Source organism: Sycon ciliatum, chromosome 7 (assembly GCF_964019385.1).
Source record: "Sycon ciliatum chromosome 7, ocSycCili1.1, whole genome shotgun sequence".
In the NCBI taxonomy this organism is placed as follows: domain Eukaryota; kingdom Metazoa; phylum Porifera; class Calcarea; order Leucosolenida; family Sycettidae; genus Sycon; species Sycon ciliatum.
In genome coordinates this window covers 1,770,079-1,798,070 of record NC_088649.1, presented here as the reverse complement: position 1 = coordinate 1,798,070, position 27,992 = coordinate 1,770,079, and the positions used below count along the sequence as shown (strand labels likewise).

At 47.6% G+C, this 27,992-nt stretch overlaps 1 protein-coding gene across 1 annotated transcript; it reads left to right on the top strand.

Moving 5' to 3' along the window:
- The first annotated feature begins 103 nt into the window (after positions 1 to 103).
- Positions 104 to 16,473, top strand: LOC135820702 (F-box/SPRY domain-containing protein 1-like). Its single transcript, XM_065333707.1, has 3 exons — positions 104 to 593; positions 4,429 to 4,592; positions 15,269 to 16,473. Exons 1-3 carry the CDS (start codon positions 146 to 148, stop codon positions 15,461 to 15,463), a joined length of 807 nt encoding a protein of 268 aa, XP_065189779.1. The 5' UTR covers positions 104 to 145; the 3' UTR covers positions 15,464 to 16,473.
- Positions 16,474 to 27,992: the final 11,519 nt, after the last annotated feature.

Sequence of the window (27,992 nt, the reverse complement as noted above, 5' to 3'; positions counted from 1 at the left end):
AGGGAGTCGACTCCCTGGATAGGAGAAAACGCACGTGCAAGCGCGCATTTGTACATAAAAGTATGTACAGCTGGGGCCGGAGCATGCTAGCAAGCAAAAAAAAGAAAAAAACTTGATCTTTATCGCCCAGACAACCAGTCGAGAAATGGCTGTGCAAGAGAAGGTTTCTGGTGGCGATTTGGCATTGGGTGCCATCTTCAGCTACCTTTCCCTGAAAGAATTAGGACGATGTAGTTGTGTTTGTAAGCAGTGGGAGAGAGTAATTCGTAATGGAGGTCCGAGATTATGGAAGCCTCTGGTTCTGGAGCTCGTCCCGAAGCGTGCGCAGAAAAGTAAAACAATGAAAGATTGTTTTCAGTACCTCCGGATCGAATCATCTCAAGCCTTTCGAGCAATGCTTCGTAGCTTTTTGAATAGCTGGAGTCCCCACGATCACTCCCCTAACATGCGAGTAACGGAGGATCCGTATGTAATGCATCGTGAGCCAGTAGCTCAGTCGTCGGATCTAGCACGAACGAAATACGGCTTCAAAGATGGACAGCATAGTTGGATGGTGCGGTGGCCGTCCAGTGCAGGATCCGAAGCAGTGCTAGGTAAGACTTTTGTGCGGGGTGTGTCTGGCCTTCAGAAAGCCTACGACGTCTTGTCCGTGTCAGCAGCTGACATTGGTCCACGATGTTGGCTTTCCATAATTCAATAATTTGATTTTTACGATTAATTTATTCCGTAAAGTAGTTTTTTGCCAAATCAGGAAATGAAACTTATTCCAATAAAATAATCGGCGTGACAGTGACAGTGACAGTGGAGACTCTGAGAGACATACATGTAGTAGGGGTGTTTGCATAAAGTTCATTCAGTATAACTAATAGTCACTATGCTGTGTGTGTGTATCATCAGCAATACATATCAGTTCATCATCATCATCTGCGTTGCCGAAAAAATAATAGTAAGGCCAAACTAAAGAAGGTGTGTGGTTCGACTAACATGGACATTTTTTTTACGGGCGGGCGGGCGGGCGGATTTTTGTTTTTTTAAATATATTTTTTAGTACATGTAAATACACTGTATACGCGTATCGAGTAGACTCTACTACCAGCACAAGGCAGCAGTCGTACCACTCACTGCACTGCACTGCAGTACAACTACAAGTCAAGTCCAAAAGGAGCCGCCTGCGTCCGCAGACTCACGCCGCACAGCACGTAGACGTGGACGTGTTCAGTCCACGTACGTCAGTCACACGACAGCCCGCCGAAAAAAAGTTACGGTCGGGCTGAAATTGTACGGTCGGTCGGGTGAGTCGAACCACACACCTTCTTTAGTTTGGCCTAAAATAAAAAATAAAAATAAAAAACGGCATTATGCAGCTGTGTAAGCAGTCGATGCACAGTGTGACTGCCTATCAGTTACATGGTATTATTGTGTATATGATACAACCCAACAGTACGCTTGTACGTGAAATATAAACCGACATACAAACCGAGGCGAAGCCGAGGTTTGTATGATGGTTTATATTTCACGTACAAGCGTACTAGTGGGATGTATTATACTTATGCTGACCTTCATACAAACTGACAGTCAACTTCTTCCTGTTTCTATGGTGGCGGTCTATATGGGGTTTGTATGAGGTTTATATGCCCAGTATAAGCCGCCAGCATGATGGGCAAGTTGACTGGAAGTTTGTATGAAAGGTCAGCATAAAACCCAATACTAGTTCAGAACTAGTACATGCTGTCAATCTAACAATATGCATATCAGTTACATGTAGCAGTAGTCTATGTGCCATGGCAGTATGTGTGCCATGGCAGTATGTGTGCCATGGTAGTATGTGTGCCATGGCAGTATGTGTGCACTGACCAAATGAAATTCCAGCCCAAGTTTATCATGCACAGGAATGTGTATGCTATGCACACATACGGTTTCTTTTCAGTTCGACATGGAAATGTGTGTGCGTGTGTGTGTGTGTGTGTGGTACATAGCAAGGTAATGAAACACATGGTGTGCCGCTCCAGACGGGGGTCTGCCACGGCAAATTTCCTGGATTGCATTATTCGCGAGATTTGTTAGATTGTATGTCTTGTGAAGCTACGGCGCCGTACTCTTTATTGTGTGTGTGTGTGTGTAGTGTATGTGTAGGGTGGGTGGTAGGGTACGCATGTATCGTAAAGTGCCACAGTGGAACGTCCCACCACCTTGTCGTGTTGTGGGGCCGGGGGTTGTCCTGTCATACAACACGTACACAGTTCCTACACGTACCCAATACCTACACACACGTACCTGCACACGCGTCTGTCCCCTTTGAAAAACGCGTTGCTGCGGAATTATTCGCTGAAATGTCCATCATCCGCGGAAATCCCGGAATCCACACTTTTGCCCGCGGAATCTGAGTTTTTGCCCATAAATTAGTAAAATTACTACTCAGAAAGCAGCATAAAAGCTTTCTATGCGATCTATTTGGGCACGTTGTCATTGCTCTTGTCAGTGTAGGTGAGTGCAGGTCTCTCCAAGATCTTCACTCTCATTCCGCTTGTGACGGCAAAGGAAAGTGTGAAAAGTACTCCATCATGAAACTAGCTCTCATATCCTCTGCTAGGAGGGTGAAAAACTTGCAGAACGTGCCGCAGATTTTTGATTTTACTGCAGAGAATGCCGCCGATTAACCCCCTTTTCACACACACGTACCTTGTACTCACACACTGCTGCATGTGTGTGAAGTCAGACAGTATGTACTCAGTTTACCTTGGAGCAGATGTGATTTCCACACAAGAACATGCCAAGGGTGAACCTTGCTGCCCTAAGGCTCTCACACCGTAAAGAAAAACAGTTGCACTCTGCCGTACAATTTTCCTTTCCCTGGCTGTAAATCAAGGTGGGGCGTTCTCGCATGACGAGGCGCTCTCGCGCCACAGTGCAACACATTGTTCTGCTGCTGTTCCTTAGCTAGAGGTCACCCGCCTTACCGAACTGTGAACCCAGAGGTTTTCACTGGTGTAATGTTTTCGGTATGTCTCAAAAGCGGGTTTTCAGTAGCGTTTCATTTTTCAGTATCTGTAAGTTTGCCGTGCTCTCCGACAAGTGAAGTGCTGATACAATAACATGCTGTCATCAGCATACAGTCATGTTTGACGATAACAGCATGTTAGAAGGTGGAGAACGCACTGTCAGGGTGCGAACCGAGGGCTTGACCACATACGGAAGTTGTTGAACATAAAACTCCGCCGGAAATTCCTGGTCTTTGCAGTAACATTAATTATAGCACGATCAAGTGTTCACATGAGTGGGCAGAAGCGTAGGTGTCACGTGTTGGCCTCTCACATTGCTCACTCTGCTGCCACATGTAGCCAGTATGTGCAGGGTACATAATGGTTCTGTATGTTATCATATCGGAATGCATTCTTCAGACTGTAGGGGGGGGGGGGGGGGGGGGGGGGGGGAGGTCTTTGTGTGTGTGTGTGTGTGTGTGCGTATACGTGTTATTAAAGGGGAAGTTAAGGCTAAAATCAAAATTTCACCAGTTGTAGTCTTCGGGGTGCTGAGTCGAATGGTCTTGGTCAGGAATCTGAGACGCTCCCTTCCTACTTTAATCCCAATCGAACTCGCGCACTTCCACTGAAACTGGGTGACTGCGCCCTACTAGATGGGGATTTGTATGCAAAATGTCACTAAAAGCGCCATTTCGTTCTTATAAAAGCACGAATGACCGCGATTGGTCCATATGTTGTAGTCTTTTGGACGCTGAGTCGACTGGTTTTGGTCCGAAAAGGCTGCGATGCAGCGTTCGGCCCTTATTCCCAATCGAACATGGTTGAACAAGCGGTCACGTGCTCCTGCGTACACCAGTCACCTGGTTACCGTGCCTGCAGGGTACAACTTACAGCCTGTTTTGACCTTTTTTGGGTGCAGTCCTGTCACTCGAGTTGAACCTTGGTGTGAAAGTTGTCGCCTGCTGGCGCGGTGACCAGGTGACTTGGGCACGCAGGAGCACGTGACCGCTTGTTCAACCATGTTCGATTGGGAATTAAGGAGGAACGCTGCATCGCAGCTTTCTCGGACCAAAACCAGTCGACTCAGCGTCCAAAAGAGTACAACATATGGGCCAATCGCGGTCATCCGTGCTTTTATCAGAACGAAATGGCGCTTTTAGTGACATTTTGCATACAAATCCCCATCTAGTAGGGCGCAGTCACCCAGTTTCGGTGGAAGTGCGCGAGTTCGATTGGGATTAAAGTAGGAAGGGAGCGTCTCAGCTTCCTCGGACCACGACCATTCGACTCAGCACCCCGAAAACTACAACTGGTGACATTTTGATTTTAGCCTTAACCTTCCCCTTTAATATTCTCTCATTACCTCATTACATCATCATGACATCATCATATTTATAGTATTAATTGTAGTGTTATATGGTGTGACTGTTGTGACTGTCGTGTACAGGTGTTGCGTTGGAGTCTGCAAGAAAGCAGTGCAGTGGTTACGTTGGCTTGCTGGGCGAGAACAAGAAGGGTTGGGGATGGCATCTTGGTAAAGGCAAGCTACTGCATGACGGTGGTCTGCTGGGACAATACCCACTGCCGGGCACGAAGGAGGCACCGTTCTCCGTAAGTTGTCATCTTCACAGTTAATTGGGAATTCGTGCTCGTGGCATGGATGCAGCGAATGGGATTTTCGGTCTTTGACCACTTTGGTGGTGGGTCTGATCTCACCTCCCACCGCTTTAGGAGCTGGATCCGCACCTTGATCCATAGAGGATGGTGGTGTTCCTACGGATGCGGAAAACTCGGCCTCCAGCCGAGTATCACGCAAACTGTGATTTTTTTGTGATCTTTACACTCAGGCTATGCTCAATAAGTCTTAATACCCATTTTTCGTTTTGTTTAGGTCTTTAAATGTTGGCTTTAAACCAGTCATATACGGTACGTGTATACGGGATACAGACCGCACGTGCATAGCCATCGCTACATGTGCATAGCCATGGCTACATGAAATTCTCTTACAGATTGCATAAGAGAGTGTTGGACAAGTAAGGGATAGCGCAGCCAGGCGGCGTGTTGGACAAGTAAGGGATAGCGCAGCCAGGCAGCGTGTTGGACAAGTAAGGGATAGCGCAGCCAGGCAGCGTCACTACCTGTACGGAAAGGTACATGTAGTTCACACTGTGTCGTCTATTCTCACCATAGGAGCAAGCGGTGTTAGAGACCTCTGTGTCTATTCTCACCATAGGAGCAAGCGGTGTTAGAGACCTCTGTGTCTATTCTCACCATAGGAGCAAGCGGTGTTAGAGACCTCTGTGTCTATTCTCACCATAGGAGCAAGCGGTGTTAGAGACCTCTGTGTCAATTCTCACCATAGGAGCAAGCGGTGTTAGAGACCTCTGTGTCTATTCTCACCATAGGAGCAAGCGGTGTTAGAGACCTCTGTGTCTATTCTCACCATAGGAGCAAGCGGTGTTAGAGACCTCTGTGTCTATTCTCACCATAGGAGCAAGCGGTGTTAGAGACCTCTGTGTCAATTCTCACCATAGGAGCAAGCGGTGTTAGAGACCTCTGTGTCTATTCTCACCATAGGAGCAAGCGGTGTTAGAGACCTCTGTGTCTATTCTCACCATAGGAGCAAGCGGTGTTAGAGACCTCTGTGTCTATTCTCACCATAGGAGCAAGCGGTGTTAGAGACCTCTGTGTCTATTCTCACCATAGGAGCAAGCGGTGTTAGAGACCTCTGTGTCTATTCTCACCATAGGAGCAAGCGGTGTTAGAGACCTCTGTGTCAATTCTCACCATAGGAGCAAGCGGTGTTAGAGACCTCTGTGTCAATTCTCACCATAGGAGCAAGCGGTGTTAGAGACCTCTGTGTCAATTCTCACCATAGGAGCAAGCGGTGTTAGAGACCTCTGTGTCTATTCTCACCATAGGAGCAAGCGGTGTTAGAGACCTCTGTCTCTATTCTCACCATAGGAGCAAGCGGTGTTAGAGACCTCTGTGTCTATTCTCACCATAGGAGCAAGCGGTGTTAGAGACCTCTGTGTCAATTCTCACCATAGGAGCAAGCGGTGTTAGAGACCTCTGTGTCTATTCTCACCATAGGAGCAAGCGGTGTTAGAGACCTCTGTGTCTATTCTCACCATAGGAGCAAGCGGTGTTAGAGACCTCTGTGTCTATTCTCACCATAGGAGCAAGCGGTGTTAGAGACCTCTGTGTCTATTCTCACCATAGGAGCAAGCGGTGTTAGAGACCTCTGTGTCTATTCTCACCATAGGAGCAAGCGGTGTTAGAGACCTCTGTGTCTATTCTCACCATAGGAGCAAGCGGTGTTAGAGACCTCTGTGTCTATTCTCACCATAGGAGCAAGCGGTGTTAGAGACCTCTGTGTCTATTCTCACCATAGGAGCAAGCGGTGTTAGAGACCTCTGTGTCAATTCTCACCATAGGAGCAAGCGGTGTTAGAGACCTCTGTGTCAATTCTCACCATAGGAGCAAGCGGTGTTAGAGACCTCTGTGTCAATTCTCACCATAGGAGCAAGCGGTGTTAGAGACCTCTGTGTCTATTCTCACCATAGGAGCAAGCGGTGTTAGAGACCTCTGTGTCTATTCTCACCATAGGAGCAAGCGGTGTTAGAGACCTCTGTGTCAATTCTCACCATAGGAGCAAGCGGTGTTAGAGACCTCTGTGTCTATTCTCACCATAGGAGCAAGCGGTGTTAGAGACCTCTGTGTCTATTCTCACCATAGGAGCAAGCGGTGTTAGAGACCTCTGTGTCAATTCTCACCATAGGAGCAAGCGGTGTTAGAGACCTCTGTGTCAATTCTCACCATAGGAGCAAGCGGTGTTAGAGACCTCTGTGTCAATTCTCACCATAGGAGCAAGCGGTGTTAGAGACCTCTGTGTCAATTCTCACCATAGGAGCAAGCGGTGTTAGAGACCTCTGTGTCAATTCTCACCATAGGAGCAAGCGGTGTTAGAGACCTCTGTGTCTATTCTCACCATAGGAGCAAGCGGTGTTAGAGACCTCTGTGTCTATTCTCACCATAGGAGCAAGCGGTGTTAGAGACCTCTGTGTCTATTCTCACCATAGGAGCAAGCGGTGTTAGAGACCTCTGTGTCAATTCTCACCATAGGAGCAAGCGGTGTTAGAGACCTCTGTGTCAATTCTCACCATAGGAGCAAGCGGTGTTAGAGACCTCTGTGTCTATTCTCACCATAGGAGCAAGCGGTGTTAGAGACCTCTGTGTCTATTCTCACCATAGGAGCAAGCGGTGTTAGAGACCTCTGTGTCTATTCTCACCATAGGAGCAAGCGGTGTTAGAGACCTCTGTGTCTATTCTCACCATAGGAGCAAGCGGTGTTAGAGACCTCTGTGTCTATTCTCACCATAGGAGCAAGCGGTGTTAGAGACCTCTGTGTCTATTCTCACCATAGGAGCAAGCGGTGTTAGAGACCTCTGTGTCTATTCTCACCATAGGAGCAAGCGGTGTTAGAGACCTCTGTGTCAATTCTCACCATAGGAGCAAGCGGTGTTAGAGACCTCTGTGTCTATTCTCACCATAGGAGCAAGCGGTGTTAGAGACCTCTGTGTCTATTCTCACCATAGGAGCAAGCGGTGTTAGAGACCTCTGTGTCTATTCTCACCATAGGAGCAAGCGGTGTTAGAGACCTCTGTGTCTATTCTCACCATAGGAGCAAGCGGTGTTAGAGACCTCTGTGTCAATTCTCACCATAGGAGCAAGCGGTGTTAGAGACCTCTGTGTCAATTCTCACCATAGGAGCAAGCGGTGTTAGAGACCTCTGTGTCAATTCTCACCATAGGAGCAAGCGGTGTTAGAGACCTCTGTGTCAATTCTCACCATAGGAGCAAGCGGTGTTAGAGACCTCTGTGTCTATTCTCACCATAGGAGCAAGCGGTGTTAGAGACCTCTGTGTCAATTCTCACCATAGGAGCAAGCGGTGTTAGAGACCTCTGTGTCAATTCTCACCATAGGAGCAAGCGGTGTTAGAGACCTCTGTGTCAATTCTCACCATAGGAGCAAGCGGTGTTAGAGACCTCTGTGTCTATTCTCACCATAGGAGCAAGCGGTGTTAGAGACCTCTGTGTCTATTCTCACCATAGGAGCAAGCGGTGTTAGAGACCTCTGTGTCTATTCTCACCATAGGAGCAAGCGGTGTTAGAGACCTCTGTGTCAATTCTCACCATAGGAGCAAGCGGTGTTAGAGACCTCTGTGTCAATTCTCACCATAGGAGCAAGCGGTGTTAGAGACCTCTGTGTCTATTCTCACCATAGGAGCAAGCGGTGTTAGAGACCTCTGTGTCTATTCTCACCATAGGAGCAAGCGGTGTTAGAGACCTCTGTGTCTATTCTCACCATAGGAGCAAGCGGTGTTAGAGACCTCTGTGTCTATTCTCACCATAGGAGCAAGCGGTGTTAGAGACCTCTGTGTCTATTCTCACCATAGGAGCAAGCGGTGTTAGAGACCTCTGTGTCAATTCTCACCATAGGAGCAAGCGGTGTTAGAGACCTCTGTGTCAATTCTCACCATAGGAGCAAGCGGTGTTAGAGACCTCTGTGTCAATTCTCACCATAGGAGCAAGCGGTGTTAGAGACCTCTGTGTCTATTCTCACCATAGGAGCAAGCGGTGTTAGAGACCTCTGTCTCTATTCTCACCATAGGAGCAAGCGGTGTTAGAGACCTCTGTGTCTATTCTCACCATAGGAGCAAGCGGTGTTAGAGACCTCTGTGTCAATTCTCACCATAGGAGCAAGCGGTGTTAGAGACCTCTGTGTCTATTCTCACCATAGGAGCAAGCGGTGTTAGAGACCTCTGTGTCTATTCTCACCATAGGAGCAAGCGGTGTTAGAGACCTCTGTGTCTATTCTCACCATAGGAGCAAGCGGTGTTAGAGACCTCTGTGTCAATTCTCACCATAGGAGCAAGCGGTGTTAGAGACCTCTGTGTCTATTCTCACCATAGGAGCAAGCGGTGTTAGAGACCTCTGTGTCTATTCTCACCATAGGAGCAAGCGGTGTTAGAGACCTCTGTGTCTATTCTCACCATAGGAGCAAGCGGTGTTAGAGACCTCTGTGTCTATTCTCACCATAGGAGCAAGCGGTGTTAGAGACCTCTGTGTCAATTCTCACCATAGGAGCAAGCGGTGTTAGAGACCTCTGTGTCAATTCTCACCATAGGAGCAAGCGGTGTTAGAGACCTCTGTGTCAATTCTCACCATAGGAGCAAGCGGTGTTAGAGACCTCTGTGTCTATTCTCACCATAGGAGCAAGCGGTGTTAGAGACCTCTGTGTCTATTCTCACCATAGGAGCAAGCGGTGTTAGAGACCTCTGTGTCAATTCTCACCATAGGAGCAAGCGGTGTTAGAGACCTCTGTGTCTATTCTCACCATAGGAGCAAGCGGTGTTAGAGACCTCTGTGTCTATTCTCACCATAGGAGCAAGCGGTGTTAGAGACCTCTGTGTCAATTCTCACCATAGGAGCAAGCGGTGTTAGAGACCTCTGTGTCAATTCTCACCATAGGAGCAAGCGGTGTTAGAGACCTCTGTGTCAATTCTCACCATAGGAGCAAGCGGTGTTAGAGACCTCTGTGTCAATTCTCACCATAGGAGCAAGCGGTGTTAGAGACCTCTGTGTCAATTCTCACCATAGGAGCAAGCGGTGTTAGAGACCTCTGTGTCTATTCTCACCATAGGAGCAAGCGGTGTTAGAGACCTCTGTGTCTATTCTCACCATAGGAGCAAGCGGTGTTAGAGACCTCTGTGTCTATTCTCACCATAGGAGCAAGCGGTGTTAGAGACCTCTGTGTCAATTCTCACCATAGGAGCAAGCGGTGTTAGAGACCTCTGTGTCAATTCTCACCATAGGAGCAAGCGGTGTTAGAGACCTCTGTGTCAATTCTCACCATAGGAGCAAGCGGTGTTAGAGACCTCTGTGTCAATTCTCACCATAGGAGCAAGCGGTGTTAGAGACCTCTGTGTCTATTCTCACCATAGGAGCAAGCGGTGTTAGAGACCTCTGTGTCAATTCTCACCATAGGAGCAAGCGGTGTTAGAGACCTCTGTGTCAATTCTCACCATAGGAGCAAGCGGTGTTAGAGACCTCTGTGTCAATTCTCACCATAGGAGCAAGCGGTGTTAGAGACCTCTGTGTCTATTCTCACCATAGGAGCAAGCGGTGTTAGAGACCTCTGTGTCTATTCTCACCATAGGAGCAAGCGGTGTTAGAGACCTCTGTGTCTATTCTCACCATAGGAGCAAGCGGTGTTAGAGACCTCTGTGTCAATTCTCACCATAGGAGCAAGCGGTGTTAGAGACCTCTGTGTCTATTCTCACCATAGGAGCAAGCGGTGTTAGAGACCTCTGTGTCTATTCTCACCATAGGAGCAAGCGGTGTTAGAGACCTCTGTGTCTATTCTCACCATAGGAGCAAGCGGTGTTAGAGACCTCTGTGTCTATTCTCACCATAGGAGCAAGCGGTGTTAGAGACCTCTGTGTCAATTCTCACCATAGGAGCAAGCGGTGTTAGAGACCTCTGTGTCAATTCTCACCATAGGAGCAAGCGGTGTTAGAGACCTCTGCGTCTATTCTCACCATAGGAGCAAGCGGTGTTAGAGACCTCTGTGTCAATTCTCACCATAGGAGCAAGCGGTGTTAGAGACCTCTGCGTCTATTCTCACCATAGGAGCAAGCGGTGTTAGAGACCTCTGTGTCTATTCTCACCATAGGAGCAAGCGGTGTTAGAGACCTCTGTGTCTATTCTCACCATAGGAGCAAGCGGTGTTAGAGACCTCTGTGTCAATTCTCACCATAGGAGCAAGCGGTGTTAGAGACCTCTGTGTCAATTCTCACCATAGGAGCAAGCGGTGTTAGAGACCTCTGTGTCAATTCTCACCATAGGAGCAAGCGGTGTTAGAGACCTCTGCGTCTATTCTCACCATAGGAGCAAGCGGTGTTAGAGACCTCTGTGTCAATTCTCACCATAGGAGCAAGCGGTGTTAGAGACCTCTGTGTCAATTCTCACCATAGGAGCAAGCGGTGTTAGAGACCTCTGCGTCTATTCTCACCATAGGAGCAAGCGGTGTTAGAGACCTCTGTGTCAATTCTCGCCATAGGAGCAAGCGGTGAGACCTCTGCGTCAATTCTCACCATAGGAGCAAGATGTGTTAGAGACCTCTGCTTTCAATACGCTTGTCGTTGTGAGGCCAATGCTCAACCCCTCTCCCTCGTCACGTTTGCCTCCCCAAATGAAGCCAGGTACCCAACTCCAGATGGAACTCCTGGGGGGGGGGGGGGGTGATAGTCTGCACAAACTGGGAATCGCACCCGCAACTTCATCATGTTTCAAGGGGCAGTGTGCACCATTGCAATCACCCCAAGATGCATGTCACACGCATCGGGCGCACGTGTCTAGGCTAATAGGCCATTCACACGACGTGCAACACACATGCACGCGTGTACAGACCAAGAAGTCACTGAAAACCGTGATCCAGTTGACACCCTGCCCCATAGTTATCTGAAAAAGCCGGGAAATTTTAAATTTTTGAATTCCCCTTTTGAAATAATAGTACACACGCACTGCATTTGCTACGCGCACTTTCCACAACCGTCACATGCTCGCGTGCTCGTGAGCACAAATGCTCCGGCCAAGTTCAAAAATAAGTTGCACGCGTGTGTCCAAGTTTGCACGTCGTGTGAATGGCCTATAAAGGGGTGAAGTCCGCACAAGTTTCAGCCGCACAAGTCGTGGCACCTGAAACCACACACGTGTGAGGCCTCACTCGCGAACTTTGTTTCTTATTGCAGGATATGAAAACAGTGCAATTTCCAGCTCTCGTGTAGGTCAAGTGCATCTTAAATTCTGAATCTTTCTTTTGGCGCGAAGCTACTATTCTTGTGCATGACCTGTTCCAAGCTACTATTCTTGTGCATGACCTGTTCCAAGCTACTATTCTTGTGCATGACCTGTTCATGACCTGTTCATGACCTGTTCATGACCTGTTCATGACCTGTTCATGACCTGTTCATGACCTGTTCATGACCTGTTCATGACCTGTTCCATCATAATGATTGTAATGCTCTATATCGTACCATCCAAATGCACAGTGCTACAGTCCATTTCAAAACTATAGACCCGCGTACCTAGGCAAAAACCGTTATGCCAGCATCTATACCACATAAAATCTGTGATCACTTTGTGCATAATTTTTTCAAAATTGGGCGTCTGTTATCCAATCGTTTAGAAACCATAATGAGAGTAATTGTGGAGCGGACCTGAGCAATATTCCGAAAGCTATTCTCAAAAAGTTCCAGCCAAATTTGAAATATTTCGAAAACACTGCCCGTCTGTAGTTTTGAAATGGACTGTAAGTACCCTGACTGGAAAATTAAAGAAATGGAAATGAAATGTTCCCCTTGATTGCACTGCCAAGGTGCAAGTACATTATGGGACTTCCCCTTGATTGCACTGCCAAGGCCCAAGTACATTATGGGACTTCCCCTTGATTGCACTGCCAAGGCCCAAGTAAATCATGGGACTTACATGTATATCACACTGGGCTCATCCTTCTTCTGACGGGCATACTGGGCCGAGAAATTCTCGGAGAGAAATTTATCGTGTGATGTGTCTATCAACTTTTGTTTTGGGATTCGTCTCACCCAATTCACTCATCCTTCTTCCGACGGGTATACTCGGCCGAGAAATTCTCGGAGAGAAGCTTATCGTACGATGTGTCTGTCAACTTGCACTTTGGGATTCGTCTCACCCAGTTCACTCATCCTTCTTCCCACAGGCATATTCGGCCGAGGAATTCTCGGAGAGAAACTTATCGTACGATGTGTCTATCAACTTGCGCTTTGGAATTCGTCTCACCCAATTCGCCAGGCGTACACGGCATATCGGGCAAGACAGGTTGGACTTTCCCAAAATTAAGTCGAAGCAAGTCACACAAATCTTGTGATTGCACGGGAAGGACACTGAGGCGTACACTGCATATTGGGCAGGACATGTTGGACTTCCCCGAAATTAAGTCGAAGCAAGTCACACAAATCTTGTGATTGCACGGCAAGGACACTGAGGCGTACACTGCATATTGGGCAGGACATGTTGGACTTTCCCGAAATTAAGGCGAAGCAAGTCACACAAATCGTGTGATTGCACGGCAAGGACACTGAGGCGTACACTGCATATTGGGCAGGACATGTTGGACTTTCCCGAAATTAAGTCGAAGCAAGTCACACAAATCTTGTGATTGCACGGCAAGGACACTGATTCGTACACTGCATATTGGGCAGGACATGTTGGACTTTCCCGAAATCAAGTCTAAGCAAGTCACACAAATCTTGTGATTGCACGGCAAGGACACTGAGGCGTACACTGCATATTGGGCAGGACATGTTGGACTTTCCCGAAATTAAGTCTAAGCAAGTCACACAAATCTTGTGATTGCACGGCAAGGACACTGGTTTATGAGTTTAAAGTCTCTGTCCACCGGTCACATGTGTTGACTTGGGTCCGAGCTCATGATGATGCTAGCTTGGGGCATGTTTGATTGGTGAATTCGGATTCAGATCAGATTCACTGGAGCAGTCAGAACAACAGTTCCCAATCAAACAGAAAACAGAACAAACAGATCATATTTTTGCCAGAAATATTGGAGAACTCATGATAGCTCACCATGCCGTGAACTTCAAATTTCCACAGAGTTGATAGATTTGCCTCAGTCATCTCCTTATAATATTTTGGCTCTTTCTTCCGCTCTTCGCCTGTTTTGTTCTGATTATCTGGGAAACTTTCAAAAGATCTCATGAGACTCTTCCAGCGATTCTCACAATTTTCAGCGGCAGGAAGGTCTTTCAGATTGCGGTTCTCGTCCGCAATGTCGGCGGCCACTTTGGCCCAGCCACTTTTTCTTTTTGTAATTAACATCCGAAAACATTTCATCTCGGCGTGTGCGGCTCGTAATCAGGGATAGGTTGAGAGAATGGGACCAACAGAAGCCACTCTTCCTCTCAGTAGCTCCAGAATCCATGACGAAGGCGAAACAAACTAGAAAGGCAAACACAACTGGAGAAGATGCTTCGAAGACAAACACAAATTCAATAAGGAAAGTGGAGACCTCCATGCACTTGACCACGTCATTTACAAAATCTCTTAACATGTCTGAATCGGTTCGAATCGAAACAAAAACTTAACTCATTGCGTAGCCCTGTCAGGTTTTCATTGGGCTTTGCAACTTGCTCTGGCTGCTCCAGCCTTGGGGGTCGGAGTGACCAGAACATGTTCCAATTACTCCAAAAGCAGTGCAGACCAATCAAGCGCCCCTGTTCTGAACGATCCTGTTCCGGATCCGACCAATCAAACGCGCCCTAAGACAAGTCTGCTGCAGTGGGTATCTCTATGCGATGGGGTATGCAGTGTTTCAGTCCTTAGTGCTAACGTTACTGGAGGTGTGAGGATCTTGAGACTTTTTGTCACTCTTATCTGCGCCGGTGGCATTCAGGAGTTAATGTGCAAACTGTACGGAACTCGTCCGAGGAAAATGAATTGGCTGGTGGCATGTGTATGCATGTGTGTACGGGAGTGTATGCATGTGTGTACGGGAGTGTGGAGTGCGTGCGTACGGGAGTGCGTACCGTATTTCCCCGATTATAAGTCGCACTCGATTATAAGTCGCACCCCCATTTTCAGGTTTGAGCAATATTGTTGCGATATATTCACTTCAGTAGTAAGTCATGCTCGATTGTAAGTCGCACCCCCTTTTTTACCTTGAATTTTAGTGTGACTTACAATCGGGGAAATACGGTACCTACAGGAGTGTGTGCATATGGGAGCGCGTGCACGGCTAAATGGGCTCATACAACAACACGAGAGTGCGAATGTGGCTTCCCAGGCCTAACGAACGGGAATGCGGTAAAGTGCGGGGGGGGGGGGAGGTGTGCGGGAGCAAGAAGTTGTAGCGTATGATGAAGCTAACATTGGTGATAAGAAATCATCCTATGTAGTGCGTACTGACCACTCCAACTGAACAAAACAGATAACTGTGAGATTGTGGATGCGATTGAAATTTGATTATCTTTTCAAGAGGTTTCACTAAGTCCTGACTTGCTGCTTGTATAGTGTGAGTGCATTTCTGCTATAACGAACTTCAGCTATGAAGAACTAATTCTCCTGCACAATGCCTGTGTGTGTGCGTACGTGTGTGCGTGCGCGCGTGCATGTGTGTGTATGTGTGTGCGTGTCCGTGGGTATGTGTATGGATGTGTGTCTACTGCACAGCCGTCCGAGGTAGATTGGATAACTGTGAATCTGGACATGGACAAGGGATGTCTCTGGTTTGAACGCAATGACAAGTTTCTGGGTATGGCCTTTGACAACTTACCCACTTCTGACCCGCTCTACCCAGCCTTCTCTGCTGTATTCGGAAACACCCGAGTCTCTTTAGTTTATGTGGGGTCACCTGTCCTTGGCTGAGGTCCGTAGCTGCTATTGCTGCTGCTAGTACTGCTGCTAGTGCCGCCACCATCATCGCCACTGGTGCTACTGCTGGCGCTACTGCTGCCATTAACCAGCAGCAGCAGCACCAGCACAACCAGCAGCAGCATCGCCACCATTCAGGTCTACTGCTCCTAATGGTTCTGTCGTTTTTTTCTGTTTTAATCTTCTCCACGTCTTTGTTCTCTCTGTCTCTTTGTCTGTCTCTCTCTCTCTCTCTCTCTCTCTCTCTCTCTCTCTCTCTCTCTCTCTCTCTCTCTCTCTCTCTCTCTCTCTCTCTCTCTCTCTCTCTCTCTCTCTCTCTCTCTCTCCCCCCCCCCCCTCCACCCTCCACCCCAACACACTCGCAAACCTGACCCCCGGCGCCGTGTTCTTCGTTGGTACGTCCTTTTCACCTGCCTGCTTTTAGGTTTTCGTAGAGCAGGACTATTTTGTTTACTACCCCTGTGTCTAGTGACTGCTGTTACCGCTACTGCTGCTGCTGCTGCTGCTTGTTCCCATTCTCACACAGACATGGGCTGTGTGATGGCTTGGCTCGCTCTAGTGTAACGTATTCGCTTTTTCATACTCCAACGATTGCATCTTATTCTGCCTACTGGCGAGGTATGAGAAATATGCATCTTGTCTTGCTCCTTTTGTTTTGAAGCTGGTCTTCAAGAGTAATCGTAATGACACGGACGTTTTGTTTTGTTTTGTGAAGCTGGCCGTTATTGTCTCCGCTAGCTGCTTACTGTTGGCTAGATTGCGATGGTGGATTCCATCGACAGTTGCTAGTTGCTCCAGTAGTTTGTTGCCCGTGTCTTTCCCACTCCTGCTGTCTGCCGCCCTGGATTATTTTTATTTTGTTGCCGTCGTGTCTACGAGTAGCTTTGCTGTCCGTTCACTTTAACTTTTTTTATGCGTTTTCCTACTTGAAGATATGGGACAACTGCCAGTGTGCTCAAGGCATTGTACATGGACTAGTAATGGACATTAATTTTTTATTCTTATGCCAGCTCTCTTCTCTCTTGTGTTCTGTGGTTGAGTCCGGTTTTTCTGGACGCAAGGTGTCTGTTGCACCTTGCATCCCTGGGTTGAGGGCCATGGGCTCTCTTATCTCGGCTGCTCGGCACCTTGGCATGCACGTCTGTCCAGAAATGATGCTGGTCACGTCATTTCTGGATTGTCTCAGTGCTTTGTGTAGATGATCCTATACGTGTACAGTGTCTGCTCTAGGATTGTAGGACAGCCGGTATTTATGTACTGTAAATATACAAATTTTCGGCAGCTATTTAATTTCGGCTACATGTATATTCGGCACCGACCCAAAACGCCGATGATTTTTTTCACAGCATCTGTCGCACTATACCATGCCCTCTACCCCACGCTGAAAATAAATCGCCGCCGAAATGTCAAAAATCGTGAAAAGCCGAAATTTTGTATATTTACACGGTTTATTGTATTTTCACATGCCGGGTTTACTCACTTTACTCAGGTGCACCGGTGCAACTTTACTACAGTCAGACCTCGTATAACCGCACACATCCGTTTTCCAGAAACATATCCGGATAGGCGAGGGAACCGGATAATCAAACACACAAACTGTATGTGTGCATGGCATATGCTGTAAATTGTCAACGAAGGATTTTCTTCCGTATGGCGAGGGATCCGGATAAAAGAGGACCGGATAAGCGAGGTCTGACTACCGTAACAGCACCATTGACCCGCCCCCTGTCGATGTTCTACCTGTGAAGCGATTTCGGCGTATACAACGAAATACGATGTTGAACCGACGCTTGCACTGCTGTACGCAATACGTGCCAGTCCAGGATGAAAATGTGCATATCGAGTCTGATCTTCCACATTGTTGTACATCGTACTGCACTTCACAGCCTTGATCTAATTCCCGTGCCCTGCCGAAAACCAGCTGGGAAGCGACATGGCGTGGCGGCGGATCAAGACATGGCGCGGGGCGGATCAAGACATGGCATGGGGGCGGATCAAGACATGGCGCGGGGGCGGATCAAGACATCGTGTGGGGCCCCGGGGGCGGATCAAGGCATGGCTTGGGGCGGATCAAGATATGGCGTGGGGCCCGGGGGCGGATCAAGACATGGCGTGGGGGCGGATCAAGACATGGCGTGGAGGCGGATCAAGACATGGCACGGGGGCGGATCAAGACATGGCGCGGGGGCGGATCAAGACATGGCGCGGGGGCGGATCAAGACATGGCGTGGGGGCGGATCAAGACATGGCGCAGGGGCGGATCAACGGTATTTTACGGTACTATAAATGAATTTTCGGCTGTGTAATATTTTCGGTATTTCCCAAAATCAACGGTTATTCGGTAGCGCGAAAATGTAAAACCAGTTTTCCAGATCAAAGATGCATTTTGCACGTTGTGACAGCGTGGAAAATGCATAGCTTGTGATGTGTGGCAAGGTATTATTGAATTTTAGGTCGCTTTTTATTTGTAGGTAAAAATTACCGGTACCTGTACCGAAGTTGCCGAGAATAGGGGCGCGTTAGAATTGTCACTCTTTGACTTTTCGAGGAGTTTCGTTTTTCTGAAGAGGTGGCCTTGTTGGCCTCTTCAGAAAAACGAAACTCCACAACCTCATCCGATGGGAGAGGTGGATTAGTTCCGAAGAGTTTGGAATAGCTGCGTCACGTAGTACGTGGAGATGGTCGATCTGATCGGACGTTATCATCGCCATGACAATTCCACTGAAAAACTCTAAAATGATAGAAAGTTAGAAACCGTTCTAATGGGACACTTCAACTGATCTCTTTAAAAATTTGTTCGAACCGTTGATGAAGAGAATTCCAACACCCCCTAAATCTCCGTCGAATTTTCCGGTTTATCAGTGAGTATCACCAAGAGCACATAAAAAAAAGGTTTATGTACTCTTGGTATCACAGGAGATGCCCCCGGAAAGCCCAAGTACAGTCATGTACTAGTACATGTACATGTACTGTACATGTATGTATGCATAGAGGGCTCAATACCCCAACGGGTCAGAGTAAAGACATCAGTTTGACCAAGACCCAAGAGTAAAAACACAACTCTTGGTTTGAGGGATTGAAAGGGGAAAGTTTGAGGAAAATATCACTGCCCCCTCCTCCCCCCCCCCCCCCCCCCACCACCACCAGGACTCGAACCAGGGATCGACCTTCCCAAGTGGTGGACAATTTTTCAACTGAAAGTACTTATGAAATAGTTTGCAGGCAACCTGCCTACACTCATGAAAGTACTTAGTTCTAAAAAAAAGCCAAAACCATAAAACGGTTACCATGGTTACTAACTTTAGGTAGTAGTACTGTTACTGGTACGCAGCGCATTTGGCCTCACACTGTTACCATGGTTACAATTACATACTCTTGCTGGTAAACTCTACGCTTACCATGGTTACTGTCTAGTCTACCATGGTCTACCGCGTACCGGTAGGCAGTCCACACTTGTGTAGTTGTAGTGTACGATCATGTTATTTTAGTGACAAACACAAAATAAACACGCTCCAGGCTACAGTGACTTCCTGCGCCCCATGTTGACTGACCTGGAGTGTCGGAGACCACTGACGACGCACTGACCCTGGCATGGAGCGGTGTTGGTCGTGAGTGGAGTGGACCGGAGCATGCAGACAGGCTGTCGAATGTCGCTGACTCCGCCGGAAAGACACACGTGCTGGGTAGATAGTTGACCATGGTTGACTGCATGCAGTACACTAGTAGTAGAGACAGGCGTTTTGTTGAGCTTGAGCTTTTGCTGAGCTTTTGCTGAGCTTTTGCAGTTTTGCTGAGCTTTGTAGCTAGTTGAGCTCACATAGTCATTGTGTCCAGTAGCGGGCGTACATATACTTCTTCTCGCTGGAGTGGTTGGGACGTTGGGTGGTGTCGTGGTGGTGAGCTGAAGCCGCTGAACGTACTTCTGACAATGCCCACCTTGCTCTCCATTCTCATACTCATAGTCATAGCTTGCCTGTACTTGCCTCAGGCTGTAGCCAGTACTGTGGCGTAGCAACTGGCAGCTAGCCTGAACAGCCTGAAGCCGGTAGCTGTTAGAACAGCGTGCTGTCACCACGTGTAGTGAATTCGCCAGACTGTCGAAATGTCGTAAACTGACGACGTCGTACTGAATTGCCAAGACATGTACATCTCCATCAGTCACGGATACGAGGCAAGGAAGGAGTGGTGAGAATTAGAAAGAATCCAGGAGGGAAAATGAAAAAGAAGCGGAAGAAAGGAAGTAAAGAGTGCAAAGCGAAGTCGTACTGAAGTCGGAACAGCGACAGTGACAGCTACACTTCATGTATGCAGACATTTTGTGGCGACACGGACGGACGGTACGGGAGTCGGTAAGTAAGTATGTATAATATGAAGTAGTTGGGAGCAGACGTAGTAGTAGTAGTAGTAGTAGTAGTAGTAGTAGTAGTAGTAGTAGTACCGCTATATGTGCAGGGAACTGTCGTGGACGTGCGAGAAGCGTATTTCAGTCGACTCCTGACACATAATCCATTGTCCCGGAGAATTGGTTCTTTATACTTCAGTAGCCGAAGTAACTTAGTTCGTTATCAGAATTGCACCCACACCATGCACGCAGCAAGTCCTGAGTCGGATTGACTGATATGTGGCCCATGACAGTATGCGTGCACTTGATGTACTTTAGTACATGCGGCCCTACAAGATTTGGTTTGTTATAAGCGAAACCTGTTTGCTATAAGGGGTCAATTTTGTATGGGTTCAAACAGGGACATGGATGATGGTTCGCTATTACCGTATCACGAAATTCGCTATATGCGAGTTTGTTATACATGTAAGTGGAGTGCACTGTATTACTGCACATCGATCCATACACGTACCATACACGTACACGTACCATACACGTACCATACACGTACCATACACGTACCATACACGTACACGTACCATACACGTACCATACACGTACCATACACGTACCATACACGTACCGTACACGTACCATACACGTACCATACACGTACCATACACGTACACGTACCATACACGTACCGTACACGTACCATACACGTACCGTACACGTACCATACACGTACCATACACGTACCATACACGTACACGTACCATACACGTACCGTACACGTACCATACACGTACCATACACGTACCATACACGTACCGTACACGTACCATACACGTACCATACACGTACCATACACGTACCGTACACGTACCATACACGTACCATACACGTACCATACACGTACCGTACACGTACCATACACGTACCATACACGTACCATACACGTACCGTACACGTACCGTACATGTACCATACACGTACCATACACGTACCGTACACGTACCGTACACGTACCATACACGTACCATACACGTACCATACACGTACCATACACGTACCGTACACGGACCGTACATGTACCATACACGTACCATACACGTACCGTACACGTACCATACACGTACCATACACGTACCATACACGTACCATACACGTGTATGGTACATGTACCATACACGTACCATACACGTACCGTACACCAGGTACACGTACCGTACATGTACATGCACTGTGCCATTCCCAGTGCATTTTACCCCAAGTGTGCAGTCATGTCATGGTCTGTTCAGTACTGCACTGGTCTGAGCACAACGTTGAGAAGTTAGGAACAGACATGTTTTGCCACTTGCAAAGCTTGTACAACACCAACCACTGAGAGTTTCTATGATGAGTGCATGTATTGAGGGTGGACAGAACACATTGCTGTCTGCTGATTGGTTGCCACACAGCCAATAGAGGGTATGCGATTACGTCATCTTCACGTTTGAGATGTTCTGTACGGTGAATGTACTACAACAATACACTAGCTCAAGCGAAGCGCCGACTCACGCAATATTTACTCAGCTCCTGTACATGTATGTGAATCGGCTGAGTCATGTGGTGTACCGGTACTCAGCGCCCATAAGCGAATCCGCTGGTTCACCTACATTTCTATCACTTCTACAGTGCTGTCTACAATGCTGTCTACAGTGCTGTCTACAGTGCTGTCTACAGTGCTGTCTACAGTGCTGTCTACAATGCTGTCTACAGTGCTGGCCAAAGAAATCCAACCTCATGAATAATATAGCGTTGCCGGGCGCTACGCAGCCCTAGCACTACACATACTGGCAAGAGTACATAATCCCCCCCCCCCCAGACATAATCCCCCCCCCCCCCCGGACATAATCCCCCCCAGACATAATCCCCCCCCCCCCCCCCCAGAGTGTGCAACTGGGATGGGGTTGTGGGACGGCGTAATCCGTGATGTACGCCATTTTTGGGTCGGACTTGCCTCATTCCATCCCCGCCATGCACCACGTCCACACTTCCCCTACTCATGATGTCATTATTATGACGTGCAACACGGATTTCGCCGTCCCAGATCTGATAAGTGAACTTGCGCACTCTGGGGGGTTATGTACTCTTGATACTGTTCTGTGCATTCGAACGCGATGCTACTCTATTCATGCGGTGTTGGATTATTTCTCTGTGGGCCAGCAGTGTACATGAAGCATGCTGTGGGCCAGCAGTGTACATGAAGCATAATGCCGGCTGTCTTACATACATGCAGGAGCTGTAGGCGTATGTGTTTGAATATGCCTGGCTGGTGCCGTTATCTGCATCACAGACCTCAGTTCACTAACATACCTCACACAATGACTGGTTGTTATCTGCATCGCAGACCAGAGGTCACTAACATACTCCATACAATGACTGGTTGTTGTCTGCATCACAGACCCGAGTTCACTAACATACTCCATACAATGACTGGTTGTTGTCTGCATCACAGACCCGAGTTCACTAACATACTTCATACAATGACTGGTTGTTGTCTGCATCACAGACCTGAGTTCACCGTTGAAACATACTCCATGCAATGACTGGTCGTTCGCTGGACTGGACCGAGACGCCACTCTCGCCGGGAGAAACTACAAAGGTAAGAACTATCGTAACATCATGATTGTGAGAACTGATGGTTGAAGAGTTCTGGGGTTGGTTCACTTTCGGCGAGATCACAAAACCGGCGACGGGATGTGCTGATGGTGGCCCAGCTCCCAGTCAGCCCAATGCCAGACGAGATCGCGTGCGTAAGGTTTCAGGACCATTGTACACTCACACCTCGTTTATCTGGTCGGTCTGGGACCGAGCACTGGCCGTAACTTTGAAAAGTCCGTAACTTCAAATCACATGCATGTACATTTTTGATGTGAAAGCCTATAGAAGTGGCACATGCATCACTCTTTCCATAGAAGTGGCATATGACATCACTCATTCCATGGAAGTGGCATATGACATCACTCATTCCAGAAAAAAGTGCAAAAGTAAACTAGATGTACACTGATGCCCTGGATGTGCCATAGTATCAAAAGTACATAACCCCAAGAGTGTGCAACTAACTGCCTACACAACCTCTATGCAGTGCTGCGACGGCAGAATTTCACATCACGTGACACGGGTTCAAAAGGTCACACTGGCAAACAGTGCAAAGTGACCACAAGAGAGTTGAACCCAAAGCTAACCCTGTATCTATCATGCACAGATTGCAAAATGTGTACGGGTTCATCACGTGATGTGAAGTTCTGCCGTCGCAGACTCCATAGCTGCAGTTGCACACTGTTAGGGGTTATGTACTCTTGATACTATGGGTGACAAAGTACTGTACTTGTGGACCAATAGACATCCTTAGCAAAAGTACGATAACGCTAACTTTTACGGTACTCACTCCCAGCCGTGACAAAAGACGTTATCGGATAACGGAAAAACGTTACGGAGCTCAAAATAACGGGCCGACGTTCGTTATGGAAATTCTGCAAAAAATGCAAAAACTCGCATTGTTTTGTAACTGGCGGGAGATAAAAAGTACGCCGTGCAGATCGAGATGAGATCGAGAGTCGAGATTGCTTCCTCTTGTGACATTTAGCTTTTTTGGCGAGTTTTGCCTTTCAGTTGACAATTCAAGTCTGCGTTTTCTGCTTCGTGCCTTTCTCCCTCTATCCCATCTGGGAAACAAAGGACCAGTTCCACGGCACTCCTGAGGAAGAAATTCATCGGCCTCTCCCAGACGTGCTGGAGCTGGAGAACCCTTACAGTCTTCGGTGCTGCGTTTAGGAAAGGGTTTCCAGGGACCTGGGAACAGCGAAAACTCATTTTCGCTGTGCTTTTGCTATTCCAGAGTAAAAGACCTCGCCAAGGTATTCTTTCGGAACGACAGCAAACTAATCCCTGGTTCAAAATTTTGAATTTCCCGCATCTGTTTCCACGAAAATTCATATCGCCATGGTTGTCACGACTACTTCGTCCCAACTATAACGTACTTTGTGCTAAGGGAAAAGTCAGCTTGAACGATCCGAAGTACGGAAAGGTTTGCGTTTACGTTAGCGTTTTTTTAGCTAAGGATATCTAATGTTAATAACACGCCGTACTGAATTTCTCACTTTTTTGAAGCATGCTAGTATTCATGCTTGCACTTCAAAAACGACACACATAATGACAAACATCATGTTACACACATCATGTGACACACATAATGGAACACATCATTTTGACACACATAATGACACACACACACACACACACACACACACACACACACACACACACACACACACACACACACACACACACACACACACACACACACACACACACACACACACACATACACACCATGTAACACACATTGCATCATGATTCATGACCTCTAGTAAACTAATACCATAAAGTCGCCATAGTAACCATAAAGTGATACTAATACCATAAAGTCGCCATAGTAACCATAAAGTGATACCAATACCATAAAGTCGCCATAGTACCATAAAATGATAAAGTCAGTACTAGAAAGGCTACAACCGAAATGACTATAGTTGTGATAATATAATCACAACTATAGTCATTTCGGTTGTACCGGCCACTGTTGATGGCGGCAAGTCGGTATCTTGTCCAAACGCCAGGTGTACAAAGCCGCCTTTCCTGGGTACTGTATTCTCAGCCAGTACTCCCTATTTAGTTGCCGTGTCCGGTTCTGTATGTGTGGAAAGTTGTCATTAGCATTAGAGCATACATATATAGCAGTATGGGTACTGGATCAACTATGGGTACTGGATCAGCTATGGGTACTGGACCAGCTATGGGTACTGGATCAACTATGGGTACTGGATCAGCTATGGGTACTGGATCCGTTATGGGTACTGGATCAGCTATAGGTACTAGATCAGCTATGGGTATTGGATCAGCTATGGGTACTGGATCCGTTATGGGTACTGGATCCGTTATGGGTACTGGACCAGCTATGGGCACTGGACCAGCTATGGGTACTGGACCAGCTATGGGCACTAGACCAGCTATGGGTACTGGATCAGCTATGGGTATGGATCCGTTATGGGTACTAGATCAGCTATGGGTACTGGATCAGTTATGGGTACTGGACCAGCTATGGGTACTGGACCAGCTATGGGCACTATACCAGCTATGGGTACTGGGTAAGCTATGGGTACTGGATCTGCTATGGGTACTGGATCAGGGATGGGTACTGAATCAGTTATGGGTAGTGGACCAGCTATGGGTATGGGATCAGCTATGTGTACTGAATTAGCTATGGGTACTCGGTCAGCTATGGGTACTCGGTCAGCTATGGGTACTGGATCAGGGATGGGTACTGGATCAGGGATGGGTATCAGGGGCGTAGCTAGGATAGTGATCAAGGGGTGTGTGGGGGGGGGGGGGGGGCACGACATTCCCACTCAAAAGTACATGCACTTTTAAAAATGTATAGTAAAAAGGACCAAGGAACTGCAAGTTACGCTGTAATGTCCACTAACATCACCAGTTACTAAATAATCAGCTCATGCGGTAACATTAGCCAGTTAGTTGTAGAACGTCAGTACCGTCGGTCAGTGTCGTGCAATGTTATCGCATGAGCTGATTGTTTAGTAACTGGTGGTGTTAGTGGATATTATAGCGTAACTTGAAGTTCCTTTTTTTCTTCTTTTTTCTTTTCTATAAATTTATCCTTGGCTCTCCATCGGAGTCCTTACTTGCATGTGCATGTATGTTAGTCCTTTCATGTATGTTAGTCCTTTCATGTATGTTAGTCCTTTCATGTATGTTAGTCCTTTCATGTATGTTGGTCCTTTCATGTATGTTGGTCCTTTCATGTATGTTAGTCCTTTCATGTATGTTGGTCCTTTCATGTATGTTGGTCCTTTCATGTATGTTAGTCCTTTCATGTATGTTAGTCCTTTCATGTATGTTAGTCCTTTCATGTATGTTAGTCCTTTCATGTATGTTAGTCCTTTCATGTATGTTAGTCCTTTCATGTATGTTAGTCCTTTCATGTATGTTGGTCCTTTCATGTATGTTAGTCCTTTCATGTATGTTGGTCCTTTCATGTATGTTAGTCCTTTCATGTATGTTAGTCCTTTCATGTATGTTAGTCCTTTCATGTATGTTAGTCCTTTCATGTATATTAGTCCTTTCATGCATATTGATATTGATCCGTGATATGGGGGAGTGTGTGTGTGTGTGTGTGTGTGTGTGGGTGGGGGGGGGGGGGGGGAGGGGGGGGGGGGGAGGGCAAAGTTAGCCCCACAATTGACGTTAAAGATCAATCAGTGACTGACACACTTCCAACCAGGGAGTAGTAATGTGGTATTTTTTACTGCTCCCTGCTTCTAACTAATGATGAGCTAAGTCTTGGATGCTGCTTTCTCCAGAACTATCACTCTCCATCGAACTTAAAGTCAGATTTCTCTATCCTTTTTCCTCTTCGTCGTGTTTGATAGTGCAGTTAGGCATCCTTGATCAAACTTACACTATTTCCCGTAGAAAACGCAAACTGCACTTCAACGTTACTTTCACTCTTCTGCTGCTGTAGCCACACTTGTAATACATGAAAGAAACTTCTTTCTTTTTCCACAACCTCCAAAGCGAAAAACAGCCAGGACTACATTATATACTTCGAAGTAAAAAAATAACACGCGCGAAGTGAAAGTAGGGTGCGGTTTGACATTTTGTGCTCCGAGGATTAGCCTCGAGGTGCGTCTCTCTACAGAACTACCCCTCCCCATTATTGCTTAGAACTAATAGAAGAGACCAACAGTACCAATGGCGACAAACGAAGGCATGGACCTGGCTTTGGTTGGCTATGAGGAGCTCATCAAGATCGGCGAGCAAATGTCTGTGGATAAAGCCTCGAGCCTCTCCCGGCCGGATCTGGTGAGCGAGCTGAGGAAGCGTGGAGTGGGCGTGTTGGCGCAGAGTTCGCTACCCACATCGGAGCTCCAACTTGCAATTGTAAGCCTTACTGACTCAATTAGCTGCATGTCACAGGAAATTGTCTCCTTGAGACAGGATAGAGCCGACAAAATCCTGAGTCTGGAATTAGAAGTGCAACAACTCAGGCGGGAAGTTCAGGGGCTCCAACAACCGGAAATCTGTGTACACCCTCTCGTACAGGAAGCACAGCAAAATTTGGCAATGTCCGGCGGGAAGTTGTACAGCACCGCCGTAGGAGACTTGAATCCTCCACGTGCACGCACCCATATTTCCTCTGGTCCTATGCAGTACACACAGGGTAGTACGGGTTCTAGTACTCACCATATGACCCCCGCTCACACCACCTCCAGCCATTTGTCGCAGCCTGTTTTGTCAATGCATGGCACCAGACCACACCCACCTGAGCAATCCAACCCAGGGTCGAGTGCTGCAGGTGCAGAGTGGTCGGAAGTCACACGCCGTAGGGTTACGTCACGCTACGTGAAACCACAGCCCAGGGCAGCCGACCCGCGTGTGCTAACAGGGCCTGAACGTACAAAGAAGCTTGTTCTGTACGTTGGAAATGTCAGTCCGGGTTGCAGGGCAGAGTCAATAACAGCGTGGTGCAAGGCCCGCCAAGTTGACGTACTGAACTGTTCGATTTCAGAAAACACGTACCTGGGTACTAGCCATGCTCGCGTAACCGTGGCAGCATCGGACGAGGACAAAGTTCTCGACTCCAAATTCTGGCCGGCCACCATCCAGCATACAGTGCGAAAGTGGCGCTTTGCTGATGCCCAAGGTAACAAGTCGTCTTCTACTTCGCGGCGAGGCAGTGATGATCAATCCTGAACTGTCATGCTAACAAACCAACATACACAACGATGCAGCAGCAACGACTAAATCCCAACGCCCCTGTATTCACCCCACTATCGAAACTAGCCCGCCCGCTCTACCCCGCTCAGCCCTCCTCTGGCCGACCCGCACACATTGCATGTCCAGCGCTAAATCCATCAGCGTTCCCTTTTTTCCCTAAATCCCAGCGTGATTTAACCCTAGTATCTCTGAATTGTCGCTCTGTTGTCAACAAGTTGTCTGAGCTCTGCGTTATTGCCGAATGTGCTAAGCCTGACATAATCTGCCTAACAGAGACGTGGCTCTGTCCCTCGAACCCGCTCTCACTGTCAGGCTATATCTGCATCCGCAGAGATCGACCTCCGGAAGACAATCGGTCAGCGC